We start from the raw sequence: 19,278 nt of genomic DNA on the forward strand, positions 1-19,278 counted from the left end.
GTGAGATCTTTAAGTCGGAGTTGTTGGGCAGGTCATTGAGGTGACAGGGAGGTGTGGGACCTGCATTGGGGCATGGGGACACCATGCTGTGGTCCTGGCACCATGGAGTCTTGGCTGCTCTGGATCTAAGGCCTCACTAGGAAGGTGAGAGGCAACCCTTGTGGAGCTGGTGATTTCTCTCCTGCCAAATATGTGCCCTATTGTAGCTAGAAAGAGGGGTGTAATTAAAACTCTGCCTTCCCAGGACCTGATGTGTATGCATGGCCTTTAACATATGCTTTAAATATATACACGTATGTATGTGCCAGGAGCCAATTCCAGCATGTCATAATTACAACAGTTTTATCAAATGGTTGATGAAACTTGTGGGCTCAACAAGGGCTGAGTCACATGTAATCACAGATGTTGGAATGGCTAATAGGCACTTCCCCCAAACCTGAATAGGGTTATTGTTTACTGCCAGACAGCTCAGGACATCCTTTTTTTTTTATTATTAAATCTTTATTGTTCAGATTATTATATTTGTTCCTCTTTTTTTCCCCCCATAACTCCCCTCCTTCCAATTCCCACCTCACCATCCGCCCTCACTCCTCACCCACTGTCCTCATCCATAGGTGCAAGATTTTTGTCCAGTCTCTTCCCGCATCTCCCACAGCCCTTTCCCCCCCAAGAATAGTCAGTCCATTCCCTTTCTATGTCCCTGATTCTATTATAATCAACGGTTCATTCTGTTCATCAGATTATTTATTCACTTGATTCTTAGATTCACTTGTCGATAGATGCATATTTGTTGTTCATAATTTGTATCTTTACCTTTTTTTCTTCTTCCTCTTCTTAAAGGACACCTTTCAGCATTTCATATAATACTGGTTTGGTGGTGATGAACTACTTTAGCTTTTCCTTATCTGTGAAGCTCTTTATCTGACCTTCAATTCTGAATGATAGCTTTGCTGGATAAAGTAATCTTGGTTGTAGGTTCTTGGCATTCATCACTTTGCATATTTCTTGCCACTCCCTTCTAGCCTGCAAAGTTTCTGTTGAGAAATCAGCTGACAGTCGTATGGGCATTCCCTTGTAGGTAACTGACTTGTTTTCTCTTGCTGCTTTTAAGATTCTCTCTTTGTGTTTGCTCTTGGCATTTTAATTATGATGTGTCTTGGTGTGGTCCTCTTTGGATTCCTTTTGTTTGGGGTTTTCTGCTCTTCCTGGACTTGGAAGTCTATTTCTTTCACCAGGTAGGGGAAGTTTTCTGTCATTATTTCTTCAAATAGGTTTTCAATATCTTTTTTTTTTTTCTTCACATTTTATTAACTTGCGGTTGATTTTACCAGTCCCATTGGTCCAAATACTGATCAATAATGCATGTTCACAGTACAGATCATAGGAATCACTCTCTACAATGGGTACATATGATGGGGGAGGGGGATAGTAATCACCACTTGTGTCATTCAGTTTCAATGCATTTGCTCAAAGGAAATATCAAAGACACATGTTTTTTCCTAAAAAAAAAAATAGCTGTCAATTTGGCACACTTATACTTTAGCATATTTGCCAATTTCTGTTGTTTGAATGACATAGGAATATAATCACATGTAATCACATTGTGTATTTCTCTACTATGCAAGGGTGCTGGGTTTATGCTTTTCAAGGCCTTTACACTTGTAATATGGTAGGACACCTGCCTCCAGTCTGCTCTCCCTATTCTCATCAATCAGCCCACAAATATTTTCTAAGTACCTACTGGGTGTTGTAGTTGTAGTGTTCTAGTTGCTGAATCAAGGGCCCTCAGAGATGGCTCTGCAGGATTCACATGCACACACAATAGATGAACCAGCCTTTGAACTCCTCACCCCAGGGAATATCAACCACCGGTTAGGGACCCATTTTGAATGTCTCCCATTCAAATTCTCCCAAGAGAGTGTCTGGGTTACATAGTCAGTCACTGACACACAGAGAGTGCCCTGGGGTGTAGAGTGGTGTTGGGCCATCTCTCAGACTACAGGCCAGCCTAGGAGAGGTTGCTTTGGGCAGATGCTGATTCTTAGTCAAACTGCTGTGTCTGGTATCCAGTCATGAGGGCTGTAGCATGGGGGCTGCGTTCAAAGATCCTCAGACGGAGGTTTGGAGCATCACAAGCTTTCTGGGATTTCTCAGAATGAGGCAGTATAGTTAGGAAGCAACATGCTTAGTGTTTCCAGGGAAAAAAAGGCAAATGTTAATACTATTATTGCATATTTCCCTACTTACCATCATTTTTATTTATTTATTTGTTTTTTATTTTTTATTTATTGCTTAAAGTATTACAAAGGGTATTACATATGTGTCCATTTTATCCCCCTGCCCTAGACAGTCCCCTAGCCTCCCCTATCCCCCAGTGTCTTATGTCCATTGGTTATGCTTATATGCATGCAAACAAGTCCTTTAGGTGATCTCTTACCCCCCTACATCCTGCCCCCCAACCTTCCCCGGCCTTCCTGCTGCAGTTTGACAATCTGTTTGAGGCAGCTCTGCCTCTGTATCTATTGTTCAAAAGTTTATAATGGTCTCTATTATCCATGAATGAGTGAGATCATGTGGTATTTTTCCTTCATTGACTGGCTTATTTCACTTAGCATAATGCTCTCCAGTTCTATCCATGACGTTGCAAATGGTAAGAGTTCCTTCCTTTTTAGAGCAGCATAGTATTCCATTGTGTAGATGTACCACAGTTTTCTAATCCACTCATCTGCTGATGGGCACTTAGGCTGTTTCCAAATCTTAGCTATGGTGAATTGTGCTGCTATGAACATAGGGGTGCATATATCCTTTCTGATTGGTGTTTCTGGTTTCTTGGGATATATTCCTAGAAGTGGGATCACTGGGTCAAATGGGAGTTCCATTTTCAGTTTTTTAAGGAAACTCCATACTGTCTTCCATAGTGGCTGCACCAGTCTGCATTCCCACCAGCAGTGCACGAGTGTTCCTTTTTCTCCACATCCTCTCCAGCACTTGTCGTTTGTTGATTTGTTGATGATAGCCAGTCTGACCGGTGTGAGATGGTACCTCATTACTGTTTTGATTTGCATCTCTCGGATGATTAGTGACTTTGAGCATGTTTTCATATGTCTCTTGGCTTTCTGAATGTCCTCTTTTGAAAGGTGTCTATTTAGGTCCTTTGCCCATTTTTTGATTGGATTGTTTATCTTCCTTTTGTTAAGTTGTGTGAGTTTCCTATAAATTTTGGAGATTAGGCCCTTATCAGATATGACATTGGCAAATATGTTTTCCCACACAGTGGGTTTTCTCGTTGTTTTGTTGATGGTTTCTTTTGCTGTGCAGAAACTTTTTATTTTGATGTAGTCCCATTTGTTCATTTTCTCTTTAGTTTCAAGTGCCCTAGGAGCTGTATCAGTGAAGAAATTGCTTCGGCATATGTCTGAGATTTTGTTGCCTTTGGATTCTTCTAGAATTTTTATGGTTTCCTGTCGTACATTTAAGTCCTTTATCCATTTTGAGTTTATTTTTGTGTATGGTGTAAGTTGGTGGTCTAGTTTCATTTTTTTGCAGGTATCTGTCCAATTTTCCCAACACCATTTATTGAAGAGACTATCTTGGCTCCATTGTATGTTCTTGCCTCCTTTGTCAAATATTAATTGAGCATATTGGTTCGGGCCGATTTCTGGGGTCTCTATTCTATTCCATTGATCTATATGCCTATTCTTGTGCCAGTACCAGGCAGTTTTGAGAACAGTGGCTTTGTAATACAACTTGATATCTGGTATTGAGATCCCACCTACTTTGTTCTTTTTCAGGATTGCTGCAGCTATTCGGGGTCTTTTTTTATTCCAGATGAATTTTTGGAGAGTTCGTTCTAGATCTCTGAAGTATGCCGTTGGTATTTTAATGGGAAGTGCGTTGAATGTATAGATTGCTTTGGGTAGTATGGACATTTTAATGATGTTGATTCTACCAATCCATGAACACGGTATGTTCTTCCATCTGTTTATGTCTTCCTCTATATCTTTTTTTCAATGTCCTATAGTTTTCTGAGTAGAGGTCTTTTACCTCTTTAGTTAAGATTATTCCTAGGTAGCTTAATTTTTTTGGTGCAATGGTAAACGGGATTGTTTTTATAATCTCTCTTTCTGAAAGTTCACTATTGGTGTATAGAAATGCCTCAGATTTCTTGGGTTAATTTTATATCCTGCTACATTGCCAAATTCATGTATTAAGTCTAGTAGCTTTTTGGTGGAGTCTCTAGGGTTTTGTATGTATAATATCATGTCGTCTGCAAATAAGGACAGTTTTACTTCCTCTTTTCCAATTTGGATGCCTTTTATTTCTTCTTCTTGCCGAATTGCAATGGCTAACACTTCCAGTACTATGTTGAACAGGAGTGGAGAGAGTGGGCATCCTGTCTTGTTCCTGTTCTTAGGGGAAATGGTGTTAGTTTTTGTCCATTGAGTATGATGTTGGCTGTGGGCCTGTCATATATGGCTTTTATTATGTTGAGGTATGATCCTTCTACTCCCACCTTGCTGAGAGTTTTTATCAAAAATGGGTGTTGAATTTTGTCAAATGCTTTTTCTGCATCAATTGATATGACCATGTGGTTTTTTTCTTTCAATTTGTTTATGTGATGTATCATGTTTATTGATTTGCGGATATTGTACCATCCTTGCATCCCTGGGATAAATCCAACTTGGTCATGGTATATGATCTTTCTGATGTACTGCTGGATCCGATGTGCTAAGATTTTGTTGAGGATTTTGGCAGCTATGCTCATGAGGGATATTGGCCTGTAATTCTCTTTCATTGTGTTGTCTTTACCTGGTTTTGGTATTAGGGTCATGCTGGCTTCATAGAATGAGCTTGGAAGTGTTCCTTCCTCTTGAATTTTTTGTAGTAGTCTGAGGAGGATAGGTTTTAGTTCTTCCTTGACTGTTTGGTAAAACTCCCCTGTGAAGCCGTCTGGTCCTGGGCTTTTGTTTGATGGAAGCTTTTTGATGACTGCTTCAATTTCTTCCATAGTTATTGGCCTGTTGAGATTTTTAGATTCTTCCTGATTGAGTTTTGGAATGTTGTATTTTTCTAGGAATTTGTCCATTTCCTCCATGTTGTCTAGTTTGTTGGAGTAGAGCTGTCCATAGTATTTTTTAACAATCATTTGTATTTCTGTGGGGTCTGTTGTTATTTCACCTCTATCGTTTCTGATTTTGTTTATTTGGGTCCTCTCTCTTTGCTTCTTGGTGAGTCTGGCTAGAGGTTTGTCAATTTTGTTTATCCTTTCAAAGAACCAGCTCTTGGTTTCATTGATTTTCTGTATTGTTTTTTTGGTCTCTATGTCATTTATTTCTGCTCTGATCTTTATTATCTCTTTCCTTCTGCTCACTCTGGGGTTTTCTGGTTGCTGTCTTTCTAATTCTTTGAGTTGTAGAGTTAGATGATTTACTACCATTTTTTCTTGTTGTTTTTTTTTTAATATATTTTATTGATTTTTTACAGAGAGGAAGGGAGAGAGATAGAGAGTTAGAAACATCGATGAGAGAGAAACATCGATCAGCTGCCTCCTGCACATCTCCTACTGGGGATATGCCCGCAACCCAGGTACATGCCCTTGACCGGAATCGAACCTGGGACCTTTCAGTCCGCAGGCCAACGCTCTATCCACTGAGCCAAACCAGTTTCGGCTTTTGTTGTTTTTTGAGATAGGCCTGTAGAGCTATAAACTTCCCTCTCAGGACTGCTTTCATTGTGTCCCATAGGTTTTGGATTGTTGTGTTTTCATTGTCATTAGTTTCCAGGATGTTTTGAATTTCGTCTTTGATTTCATTGGTAACCCAATCAATATTTAATAGCATGCTATTCAGCTTCCAGGTGATTGAGTATTTTGGGTTGTTTTTATTGTAGTTTATTTCTAATATTATGCCATCATGGTCTGTGAAGACGCTTTTTATGATTTCAATCTTCTTGAATTTGGGGATACTTTGCTTGTGACCCAATATATGGTCTATTTTTGAATATGTGTTATGAGCACTTGAGTAGAATGTATATTCCGTGGCATTGGGGTGACGTGTTCTGAAGATGTCTATTAAGTCCATCTGATCTAGTGAGTCATTTAGGATTGCTGTATCTTTGGTGATTGTTTGTCTAGAGGACTTATCCAGTGCTGTCAGTGGTGTATTAAAGTCCCCTACTATGATAGTATTGTTGTTGATCTCTCCTTTGATATTTTCCAGGAGTTTTTTTTATGAATTTGGGTGCTCCTGCATTGGGTGCATATATGTTTACCAGGGTTATATCTTCTTGTTGTATTGATCCCTTTAGTATTATGAAGTGGCCTTCCTTATCTCTTGTTATGGCCTTCACTTTGAGGTCTATTTTGTCCGATATAAGTATTGCTACCCCAGCTTTCTTTTCCTTTCCATTTGCCTGAAAGATATTTTTCCATCCCTTCACTTTCAGTCTATCTGAGTCCCTTCTAATGAGGTGGGTCTCTTGTAGACAGCAGATGTATGGGTCATGTTTTTTTATCCATTCAGCCACTCGATGTCTTTTGGTTGGAGCATTTAGTCCGTTTACGTTTAAAGTTATTATTGAAAGGTACTTGTTTGTAGCCATTTCTTTTTTTGTGTGGCTGTTTTCTTTCTGAGCTTTTTATTTCTTCTTTTTACACCAGTCCTGTTAGCATTTCTTGCATTGCTGGCTTGGTGGTTATAAACTCCCTTAGCCTTTTTTTGTCTGTGAAGCTTCGTATTTCCCCTTCAATTTTGAATGATAGCCTTGCTGGATAGAGTATTCTTGGATTCAGTCCTTTGCTTTGCATCACTTTGTAAATTTCCGTCCATTCTTTTCTGGCTTGATGTGTTTCTGTTGAGAAATCATTTGATAATCTAATGGGAGATCCCTTGTATGTAACTTTCCGTCTCTCTCTTGCAGCTTGTAAGATTCTCTCTTTGTCCTGAACATTTGCCATGGTAATTATGATGTGTCTTGGTGTGCGTCTTTTCGGGTTCACCTTGTTTGGGGCTCTCTGGGCTTGTGTGACTTTTTTCTTCCCCACCTCAGGGAAGTTTTCTGATATTATTTCTTCGAGTAGGTTTTCTAATCCTTGTTCCTCTTTCTGTTGTTCTGGCACCCCTATTATTCGTATTTTGTTTCGTTTCATGTTTTCCCAAAGCTCCCTTAGGCTCTCCTCCTGTCTTTTAATTTTTTTCTCCAATTGCAGTACAGTTTGGGTGTGTTTTGCTTCCTTGTCTTCTAATTCACTAATTCGGTCCTCTGCTTCTCCTAGTCTACTGTTGATACTTTCAATGGTGTTTTTTATTGCAGCTATATCACTCTTCATTTCTTCTTGGGTCTTACTTAAGTTGTTGATTTTTTCATCTGTTTCTTCTAGCTTCTTGCATATGTTATTGATTTTTCCCCCCATCCAGTTTATGAACTCTAGGACCCTTGTTATGAATTCTTTTTCGGTCATGTTGCATGCCTCTGTATCACTTAGCTGCTTTTCTGGCGAGTCCTCTTTTTCTTTCCTTTGGGGGTTTCTTTGTCTACCCATGTTTGATCTCACTGACATATCTAGACGTTGAGTCGTTCAGTGGCTGCTCCCTTGGTGGCAGTGACTCCTTGGACTGTGGTTGCTCTTCAGGCGGTTGCGGTAGCAGCTGCTTCTCAGTTGGCAGCAGCTCCTCTGGTGGGTGCTGTTCACAGCTGTGGTGGCTCTTCTGGCTGGTAGGTGGAGGTTTCATGTACAGCTGCTGTTCCTCAGACAGAGGGTGTGGTGCTCAGGAGGCTGCTGTTGTTTGGATCTGCTGCGTTGATTTAAAGGCACAAAATACAACACAACAAAGCATCGTGTACCAGGCACCACTCTGTGTTGTTGCTGGGATTGAAAAATCGGTTTCCAATATCTTGCTCTCGCTCGTCTTCTGGCACCCCTATAATTCGGATGTTGGTACGCTTGAAGCTGTCCCAGAGACTCCTTACACTATCTTTGTATTTTCGGGTTCTTTTTTCATTTTGCTTTTCCGGTTGGGTGTTTTTTGCTTCTCTGCATTTCATATCTTTGACTTGATTCTTGCGCTCCTCTGGCCTGCTGTTGGGAGTCTTTATAGTATTTTTTATTTCAGTCAGTGTATGCTTAGTTTCTTGTTGGTTCTTTATCATAACATCGAGGGTCTCTTTAGATTTCTTATAGATCTCATTAAGTTTATCGGCGGCTTCTAGACAGTTCTTGAGAGACCTTAAAAGTGTGGTTCTGAACTCTATATCTTCCATTGACAATTTTGTTGTGTTTCTTTGTCTCCGCATTTTTTTTATGCTTTCTTGATGCACCTCCTAGTGATCTTTCTGTGCAGTATTGTTGTAGTTAATCCTTGATTGTTGTAGTTAATACTGGGGGGATTTGACCTCCAGGCCAACTAGCTGTGAGAGTCAGCTGTGTCTGCAGTGGGAAAACTTCTGTCCTGTGGGGAGGTGCTAATCTAGCCTTTGCCTGAGGCTATCGGGCAAATGGCTCTGTGCAGTGCTTGGGCGGGGCGGGTCCCACGGGATCAACAGAGCGGGCGGAGGGAGCAGTTATGGCTGCTCTCAGTCCTGTCCCCAGACCCTCTGCCTCTCACAGTCCCAGCAACTGCTTCAAACCTCGGAGAGAAAGCTGCCCTCGCATTCCTACCGATGCCAGACAGTCCCGCTTCTCCCGTTTGAGTCTGGGTCCCTAGAGACTCGCCCAGAACTGGAGCTCAAGGCCTGAGCCTCCCTCCCGATTGAAAACAACAACTGCGCACTCAGCCACCAGCCCGCTCTGCGTTCACCTCCGCACCTTTATATTTTCTGCACTGCGCCTCCTCTGAGTCTCAGTATGGTGTTCTCTTTTATTCAGCCAGCATAAATTTCCCCTCAGCCAGCTTTCCTGTGGTTCTGGGTGATGTCCGTTCCATCTTTTAGTTGTATTTTTGAAGTGGTTGTGCGAGGCAGCATTCTCCGGTGTTTACCTATGCCGCCATCTTGGTTCTGGACATCTTAATCTACGTGTTACTGCCTCCTGTTGGCCAAACACCTGAACAGCTTTAGGATATTCTCCAATCTGACAATGCTTTTGTAAACCCTACCCTTTGAAGTGTATGTCTCCACCTTGCCTTAGGACAATTTGTGTTAATAAAAAGCTCAGGGTCCTGAGACAAGAAGGAAAAGGAACTAAGAACTTGGAGTCTTAAGCTCCTTTACCTGAAGCTCCTCTGACCCCAATGCCTTTCAAAATTATCTTTCCTCTTTGGACTCCTACTTAATCTACGCACAGCCTTTCTCCAGATCGCTGAACCCTTTGTAATGCTGGGACAAGAACCCTGGCATGTATGTATACAGTATGTATATAAGCAGTGTATAATACATATGAATGTATATTTAAATATATTTACACATTTATATTATATACATACATGTGTATATATTTACATACACACACAACCCTATGTATCTAGGACAAATATATACACACAAACACAATCACACATATCTATCATCTTCGTATTCCTTTTCCTATGTATCTCCTGTTAGTGTAAAAACATTCAAGCCTGTAAAGAATTTTTGTGAGTTTATTTGAGACAAACTATCCGCGATTGCCAGGAAGTAGTATATCAATGGATTGGGATAGTGCTCTAGAGGATGGCATGATACTTAGATGGGTGTAGGATAGTTAACACATTGTTTGCGGGTAGTTTTTATCGTGCGCTAACAGGTGGCGCGGGCCATTTCTGCTAATTTTTTGCACAAATGGCAACGTTCCAAAAATATGAGAACTTTAGTTTTACATATTTATTTTTCAATGAAACTTTTTGTGATTTACTATAAAATGTATACTGAATTATTTTTCTTAGAATCGCACTTAATGCGTGGCAAGGCAGAGAATTGTGTGAAGGGATGACTCTACGCAGTTGAATAGATTACCATTATACCTGGAAGTACATACATAATTTACCATTGTATGTGTTAGAGACCCAAATTTTGTCCTTTGGAATTTGTATATCTGCATGTTAGCATCCCTTTAGAGTAATAAAAAGTATAAAAATAAACGTATTTATACGTTACCCACATTCTACCACTAGTCTATGAAAAACGTATTCATACGCGTCCTACGCTCAACTACCAAAGTAAAACGTATAAATACATCTCGCATACAATGTGTTAACAGTCAACAATAAACATGATAAAAATAACAATGAAGGAATTTGTGTATCTGTCCAGGGGCTCAGGCATATTAGGTTGTGCCCCACGGGGTTCAGAAAAAGGGAAGTTACAAGTTACCCAGCCATTACAAGGATTTGTTATTATAGATGCAAAAATACAGGTAGGCTCTAACACCATTTCCCCTAAGAACAGGAACAAGACAGGGACGCCCACAATCACCACTCCTGTTCAACATAGTACTGGAAGTATTAGCCATTGTAATTAGACAACAAGATGAAATAAAAGGCATCCAAATTGGAAAAGAGGAAGTAAAACTGTCCTTATTTGCAGATGACATGATATTATACATACAAAACCCTAAAGACTCCATCAAAAAACTACTAGACCTAATACATGAATTTGGCAATGTAGCAGGATACAAAATTAACCCCAAGAAATCTGAGGCATTTCTATACACCAATAGTGAACTTACAGAAAGAGAGACTAAAGAAACAATCCCATTTACCATCGCACCACAAAAATTAAGCTACCTAGGGATAAACTTAACTAAGGAGGTAAAAGACCTCTACTCAGAAAACTACAGGACGTTTAAAAAAAAGATATAGAGGAAGACATAAACAGATGGAAAAACATACCATGTTCTTGGATTGGTAGAATCAACATCATTAAAATGTCCATACTACCCAAAGCAATCTATAAATTCAACGCACTTCCCATTAAAATACAAACGGCATATTTCACAGACCTAGAACGTACTCCCCAAAAATTCATCTGGAATAAAAAAAGACCCTGAATAACTGCAGCGATCCTGAGAAAGAACAAAGTAGGTGGGATCTCAATACCAGACATCAAGCTGTATTACAAAGCAACTGTTCTCAAAACTGCCTGGTACTGGCACAAGAACAGACATATAGATAAATGGAATAAAATAGAGAGCCCAGAAATCGAACCGAACCAATATGCTCAATTAATATTTGACAAAGGAGGCAAGAACATACAATGGAACCAAGATAGTCTCTTCAATAAATGGTGTTGGGAAAATTGGACAGATACCTGCAAAAAATGAAACTAGACCACCTACTTACACATACACAAAAATAAACTCAAAATGGATAAAGGACTTAAATGTATGACAGGAAACCAGAAAAATACTAGAAGAATCCAAAGGCAACAAAATCTCAGACATATGCCGAAGCAATTTCTTCACCGATACAGCTCCTAGGGCATTGGAAACTAAAGAGAAAATAAACAAATGGGACTACATCAAAATAAAAAGCTTCTGCACAGCAAAAGAAACCATCAACAAAACAACAAGAAAGCCCACTGCATGGGAGAACATATTTGCAAATGTTATCACCGATAAGGGTTTAATCGCCAACATTTATAGGGAACTCATACAACTCAACAAAAGGAAGATAAACAGTCCAATCAAAAAATGGGCAAAGGACCTAAATAGACACCTTTCAAAAGAGGACATTCAGAAAGCCAAGAGACATATGAAAACATGCTCAAAATCACTAATCATCGGAGAAATGCAAATCAAAACCACAAGAAGGTACCATCTCACACCTGTCAGAATGGTTATCATCAACAAATCAACAAATGATACGGAGAAAAGGGAACACTCGTGCACTGCTGGTGGGAATGCAGACTGGTGCAGCCACTCTGGAAGACAGTATGGAGTTTCCTCAAAAAACTAAAAATGGAACTCCCACTTGACCCTGTGATCCCACTTCTAGGAATATATCCCAAGAAACCAGAAACACCAATCAGAAAGGATATATGCACCCATATGTTCATAGCAGCACAATTCACCATAACTAAGATCTGGAAACGGCCTAAGTGCCCATCAGTAGATGAATGGATTAGAAAACAGTGGTACATCTACACAATGGAATAGTATGCTGCTGTAAAAAGGAAGGAATTCTTACCATTTTCAACAGCCTGGATAGAACTGGAGAGCATTATGCTAAGTGAAATAAGCCAGTCAATGAAGGAAAAATACCACATGATCTCACTCATTCATGGATAATAAAGACCATTGTCGTAAATGTTTCCTCCCACGTCCAGCGTGGTTCAGGGTTCAATATCTGGAAGAGGAGCCGCACACAAATGAAATAGAAAAGACAAGAGATAATTTGGAAATATTGGGGGACCAGGCAGGTATGTCCAACTCAAGAGGAAGGACTTCCACCCGTGCTCAGTCCGCACCGACCTTTTATAGTCTGAGGTAAACAATGCAGTGGTTACCATAGTTACAGTTCTTGTGAGTTTCACCTGTTTTGATCATGTTTACACTCCCTGCACTTCCCTCAGCCCATTAGCTTCCCAGGTAAGATCTGGGGAGTGTTATAAGGTCAAGCCTAATTATGCTAAGAGGACTGAGCCCTCTAAGCTGGGACTTGTTTGTGACTTTGCCAGCAGGTCAGTCCAAGGCTCAACCCTATATCAGTTTCCCACATCTCACCCTTTTTTCTTAAATTATTATTATTATTAGCTACTATAATGAAAATAAAACTTAAACATCAAGAACAGAACTCTGGCTATTAAAAAAATAACAAAACAATGCCAATCCATAACCCAAAACATTTTAAAACTTAAACATATCATTTTAAGAACAAAGAATGTTTAAATCCCAATTTCTGAGTCCAAGTTTCAATGTCCGACAGTTCCTTATGTGTACATGTCAGCAATGATATTTTAGTTCTGGATGGTGGACAAATGATGACAATGCAGGTCCGAACTTCTCTGGTTTGATCCTGGGCAACCTGCAGTGACACACAGCTGGTGACTGCTAGCATGGCAAGGCGTCTTCAGTGTCTTCCATCCCTGGATTGTTTTTACTCTTGTCTTCATGGCTGGAGCATTCCTGAGAATTCCTCTCTGTGGCAGGAATCCACATGGTCTTGGAGCTGTTTTCTGAAAACATACAAACCTATTCTCGACCGAAGGTTAATAAAGGGAATTTTACTTGGGGTCCTTTTTATATTTTCCCAAATGATTTTCCTTTGGCTTATTTTGACACCATGTATGTTTTTTATGGGTGTCTTGCTGTTAGCATTACAAATGAAAAAAAAATTCCAGATGTAAATTAGTTACAGGATATTTTTCCTTACATGGTATTTTTCCACTATCCCTCCTTTTTTGATTTAATTATTAGCAGACTTTTGGAAAATTTTTATAATGCAGTCTAGATAACTTTAAATTTTTAATTTTTTACACAAATAAATGACTGCTTTAAGTTCATTGTGTGTTAAGCAATCTTACCATGAAATGAAAATTTTGGTTAATACTACTTATTTCAATTAAACTTGTTACTGTCAAATTTAATACTCTAACAACAATCTTAGTTTACACTGTAAGTATTAATGGAAAGGATTATTTTGCATCCTTGAGGAGGCCCTAAGCATTCCTGGTGTTAGTCTGGATTTAGATATAAGGTAGCTGTTGTTAGCCAAGTCTCTGTTTTCTGGGTACCAATCTCAGCTGGGCCAAGTCTCTTTCTGTTATCTGGGTCCCTATCTGAGCTGGGCATGGGAAGCGCAGAAGCCATTGGGGCAGGAGACCTCCCTCAGAAGGGGCGAGTGTTCAAGCCCCTGCATAGTTGGGGCGGTGAGGATCTGTGCCCCACCTCTGTTGACCCCCAAGTTCTCTCCTGGTGGCCCCTCTGTGACTGTGACTGTGCCTGTCTTAGGTCGCCCCTCCCAGAGGGGTCTTACCTGTCATTGACTACCAGCCATCCTCTGGGGCCAAGCAGGGTGATGTGAGGTTCAGTTCTGTCTCCTTGGTAGCCTATGCCCCTGTGGCCTCCACGCCCAGCAATTGCCTTGGGATCCCCTCGCCTGCTGGCGGGGCCCCGGCATTGATCATGGGGAACCCAGGTTTCTTCTCCAGAGAGGGCCCAGCTCATGCCGTTGGGCGAGAGACAGATCCATGGTACCAACCATCACGAGGCTTCAACCTCAGCATGAACAGAGCTCAGGCAACAGCTGTGGGCAATTGGATTGTAAGAAGAGGGACCCTCTTGGCAAAAAGGGCAAGAGAGGTCAGTACAGAATGCTCAAGTGCCTTCTCAGGGAGGCCTTCCACACAGTGGAAAGGATTAAATCCTTTCGTGTCCTTCCAAACATTCAAAGAATTAGTTTGTAAGTTTGTTTGGGATAAATGTACAATATACTGTTGTGAAATATCAAAAATCATTGATGACATTGTAGAATAATAACACGTAAGGATATTCTTTGCTCTAGGCCATGGCAAGTCAATTTTAAGCTGGAAATGACATTAATTAAATTTCTTCAATTAGTCTTTCAGTAACTTTTCACTAGCTATATTCAGGAAGGCAAAAACCTGAATTATTTACCTTTCTATATTAAACCTAGTACATTTAATTACAGTCCTCCAGATGTTTGAAGGAAAAACCCCTTTCTATTATTTTCTTGCAGAGTAATTTCTAATCAGCATCCTCATACTATTTCACTTCAAAATATTTAGGTATAAGTTTTTATCATTTGATTCTGTAAACTTCAAGGTCCCAAGTTCCCAGTGGCTCTGGAAAACCACGCTTAAGGCTGGCAAACAGGCCTGGCCCAGCCCTTGACTTTAAAACGACCATAATTTTTTCTCTGGGGAAAGTCAAGAGCTACATTATTTCCTGCCGGTTGCTTGCCAGCAGGAAATTTCAAAATTGGCCACGAGATCGCAGCCTCAGGAAAAAACTGTTTTCCCCTGGTCTCACCTGGTCCATTTAAATGTCAAAGAGCTAAGCTAGTTTCTCCCTGGGCCACTGAACCTTCATAATTAATATACTTTAGATTAGAATACTTAGGGAGGGGGCGTCCATATTGGATTGCCATGTGCTCCCTTCTTCTCTTCCCCACATGCTTTCTGGGGGGAGTTTCCCTAGGTAATATTACCGTACAGATGATTACCACTGGCATGGCAGGAAAGATGTTCTCAGACGTCAGGTGTCTGTACCATCTTCTTTACCATGCCTCAGGTGGTCTCCAGGCTGTTTGTTGTCCAGCTTGTCCTCCTCCTGCTGCTCAGCTTCAGTAGACTGCTTGGAGTTGCTGCTCTCTGTGGCTAAGGTAGTGGATTGTCTGCAGCTGCATGATGTGGCTCAAGACACAAGGTCCTCATTAGTCTGGGTAGATTCTCTCTTGGATCCCTGTTGCAGTTTAATATTTCTAGCAGGAATCCACATGGGTTTGGAAAAATTCTCTGGGAATATACAAGCACACCCTCTGCCAAAGGTTAATAATGGGTCAGGTCCCTTCCATAAACCAGATTCGGGATCCTTCCATTTAAATAGACCATTTTCTTTTGTTTTATTCTGACACCAATGTAGCTCCATAGGTGTCGTTCCATCAGCATCACAAGTGAAAAAATTTAAAGTAATCAAGGCTTGGTGCAACCTACCGTAGGTGATTTCTCCACCGTCCATCCTTGTTGTTTTTCAAGTTGGGATTTTAGCCGCTGATGCTGTCGTTCAATAATGGCCTATCCGTGGGAATTATATGGTATTCCTGTAATGTGCTGAATTTTCCACCTTTTACAAAATTCCTGGAATTGACAACTTGTATAAGCAGGTCCATTATCAGCTTTAATAATTCTTGGCATTCCCAAGACGGCAAAAGGAGTATAATGTGTTACATCCACTTGCCAGATATGGTCCCTTAGCAAACCTCTAGGGTTGACTCCTGTGTTAGGCCCTTGAGGTAGATGTAACATGCAAGTGGGACCTTCCTTGATAATCTGTTTTGCCTGGTGTAATAAAGCTAGTCTTTTTGGGGGGCGAGCCAATAGCTCTGCTCTCTCCTGCCACCTTTGAATCTCTCCACACCTGAGGTGGATTCGGCAGGAGGGTTTCATTTCTTATTACAGATTTTAGATTCCAAATATAAATTAAGATTTTAATTTGAAAAAGAAACCACATTACGATGACCATGGCACTCTATTTTTCAGCCTGATTTAAAAGAGTACCTTTTAATATTCCAATTTCTTTATAATCCGGCGTTTTTGCACAGGTGATTCTCTTAATGGAGAATTAATTAGGACATGGAGGTGGAGGGAGCCATGAAGGCTATGCCTCCTATTTTTTCTTTTCTTTCTGCTCCTCTTAAGGAGCACAGGGTGCAAAGGGAAGAGATTTATCCTCCTTGGTCTCTCTTTTTTTTTTTTTTTTAAATATATTTTATTGATTTTTTACAGAGAGGAAGGGAGAGAGATAGAGAGTTAGAAACATAGATGAGAGAGAAACATCCATCAGCTGCCTCCTGCACATCTCCTACTGGGGATGTGCCTGCAACCCAGGCACATGCCCTTGACCGGAATCGAACCTGGGACCTTTCAGTCTGCAGGCCGACGCTCTATCCACTGAGCCAAACCGGTTTCGGCCTCCTTGGTCTCTCTTAAAGGCTCTAGCAAATTAAGTACCATGTTTCACAAGGAAAAACAGTTTGGAGGCAAGTTTTTCCCTGCTGCTGACCCTTTTTAAAGTTCTAACTTTTTGGCAAGCATTTAAGATCTAATGTACCTTTTTCAAGAAACCAAGGGTTATATCAAGCAAAAATTATAAGAGATTACAGTTTCTTACTTTTTAAAAGCCGAATCTACTTTTTTAAAGCCGAATCCTGCCCCGTTAGCCTAGTTGAGAAAACGTTCCCACACCGCCTACAGCTCCGGACTACTGTAGCTGATTGTGGCCATTTGTGTGCGGTGAAATAACCCCTCACCTTTATGGTGAATTTTCCTACCTTTACGGTGAATTCTTCGTTCCTCACTTTTGCCAGTGAAACTTCGTTTTTTCGCTCTAGCAAAACCTTCACTTCCAGAGTCCCACTCGGGCGCCAGATGTCGTAAATGTTTCCTCCCACGTCCAACGTGGTTCAGGGTTCAATATCTGGAAGTGGAGCCGCACACAAATGAAATGGAAAAGACAAGAGATAATTTGGAAATATTGGGGGACCAGGCGGGTACGTCCAACTCAAGAGGAAGGACTTCCACCCGTGCTCAGTCCGCACCGACCTTTTATAGTCTGAGGTAAACAATGCAGTGGTTTCACCTGTTTTGATCATGTTTACACTCCCTGCACTTCCCTCAGCCCATTAGCTTCCCAGGTAAGATCTGGGGAGTGTTATAAGGTCAAGCCTAATTATGCTAAGAGGACTGAGCCCTCTAAGCTGGGACTTGTTTGTGACTTTGCCAGCAGGTCAGTCCAAGGCTCAATCCTATATCAGTTTCCCACAACCATTATAAACTTATGACCAAAATAGATACAGAGGCAGAGCTGCCTTGAACAGACTGTCAAACTACAGCAGGAAAGCTGGGTAGGGTTGAGGGGCAGGGGTGGGGGGTGGGGGTGGGGGGTAAGAGATCAACCGAAGGACTTGTATGCATGAATATAAGCATAACCAATGGACATAAGACACTGGGGGTACGGGAGGCCAGGGGATTGTTAAGGATGGGAAAAAAGGAGACATATGTAATACTCTTTGTAATAATTTAAGCAATAAAAAATAATAAAATAAAATAACATAAAATTAAAAAAAAAAGACAGGTAGGCTGAGTTAATGTAAAGGTTGACCTTGTCAGTGAAGATACTGGCCTAGGATTTAACTACCCACCATAACTGCTTTTAGTTAAAAGTTTAATTTCAGACCATCCTTTGTGGTTACTTTAGGTCTCTGAGTTTGCAAGACCACCATGCAAACTTGTCAGGTCAGCATGGGGCCCCTTTCATCCACACTCTCTATGTATCCATCTTAAAGGTCATATGATACCTCCAGGTCCAATCAAACACCTAAGGCTCATTTCAACCGCTTCCCTTTATTCCTTTTCCTTAAAAAAATAAAATAAAATTTTTTTCGTTCATTTTGGAGGGAGAGGAGAAAGAGATAGAAACATCAATGATGAGAGAGAATCGTTGATTGGCCGCCTCCTGCATGCCCCCCACCTTGGGATGGAGCCCACAACCTGGGCATATGCCCTTGACCAGAATCAAAGCCAGGACCCTTCAGTCTGCAGGTCCCCGCCCTCCCTTTCCATACGTAATTTCCTTCTCCAAAAGTGAAAAACCAGCCTTCAATTATCTACAATATATTTACTTAATCCTAGAAGACATGGAATATACTTGCATAATTGCTAACTCTGCTATGGAAAAAAAATCTACTACATAGAGTTCAATATTTGTTAGAACCTGAGAGTATGAAGGCAAAATACTGGTTCAAAACATACTCCCCTTTTCACTGTGTCTGACATTCATTTCAGGTTCATTTTCTCCCAATTGTTTTCTATGTTAGAGCTTTCCCCTTTTATTCTTGATTTTATTCATTAAAAAGGTTGAAGAAAAAAAAGGTTGGGCAGGGGTCCTCAAACTTATTAAAAAAGGGGCCAGTTCACTGTTCCTCAGACCGGACTATAGTTTCAAAAAAAAACTATGAACGAATTCCTATGCACACTGCACATATCTTATTTTGAAGTAAAAAAACAAAATGGGAACAAATACTGAAAGGACAGAACGGGACTGGTAGCTGTGTCCCTGACCCCTCTTCCAAGAAAAAAACCACAGAATGTGTCAGTTACCCATCCCGCCCATTAAGTCAGCCAATGGGAATGCAAGGGGAACTAACCCAAGGCCAAAAGTATGCTGACCACCCCGTCTTTGTGTAACCAGAACCTAGCCACACCCTGCCTTTGCTTCACTAGCCCCTAGCCCTCACCCAACCAATTAGAAGTATGCCCCCACCTCCAAACCCCAAGCCCTATAAAATCTTTGTTCTCTTGAGACTCGGGGCTCCCTCGCATCCTGCCTCTGCGTCGGTAGAGGCAGAGGGACCGGGCTCGAGCTTGAATGAAGGCTCTCTGCTTTTGCATGGGACTCGGCTCCCTGGTGTGGTCTTTGGGATCTTGAAATCGGGGCATACAATAAAATAATTGTATTTGCGTGTGACCCGCAGGCCATAGTTTGAGGACCCCTGGGGTTGGGTATGTGAAATATTAAGGTGGTTTTAGAAGTCAGAACTGCACAAAACCATAAATTCTACCAAGTCTCACAGTTGCCATCTTTTCTACCCTGTTTCCACCATCTTATTATTTCCACCCACTCCCTGG

At 40.9% G+C, this 19,278-nt stretch overlaps 1 protein-coding gene across 1 annotated transcript in view; it reads right to left on the reverse strand.

Annotated features, from left to right (window-relative positions):
* Positions 1-12,814: 12,814 nt before the first annotated feature.
* Positions 12,815-19,278, reverse strand: part of LOC132240874 (zinc finger protein 883-like) — a 39,438-nt gene continuing 32,974 nt past the window's right edge. Inside the window, exon 3 of the mRNA XM_059708665.1 lies at positions 12,815-13,086. Within this exon, the coding sequence (XP_059564648.1) occupies positions 12,962-13,086 (125 nt within the window). The 3' untranslated portion in view covers positions 12,815-12,961. The remainder of the gene's footprint in view (positions 13,087-19,278) is intronic.

This window comes from Myotis daubentonii, chromosome 9 (genome assembly GCF_963259705.1).
Source record: "Myotis daubentonii chromosome 9, mMyoDau2.1, whole genome shotgun sequence".
Lineage (NCBI taxonomy): Eukaryota > Metazoa > Chordata > Mammalia > Chiroptera > Vespertilionidae > Myotis > Myotis daubentonii.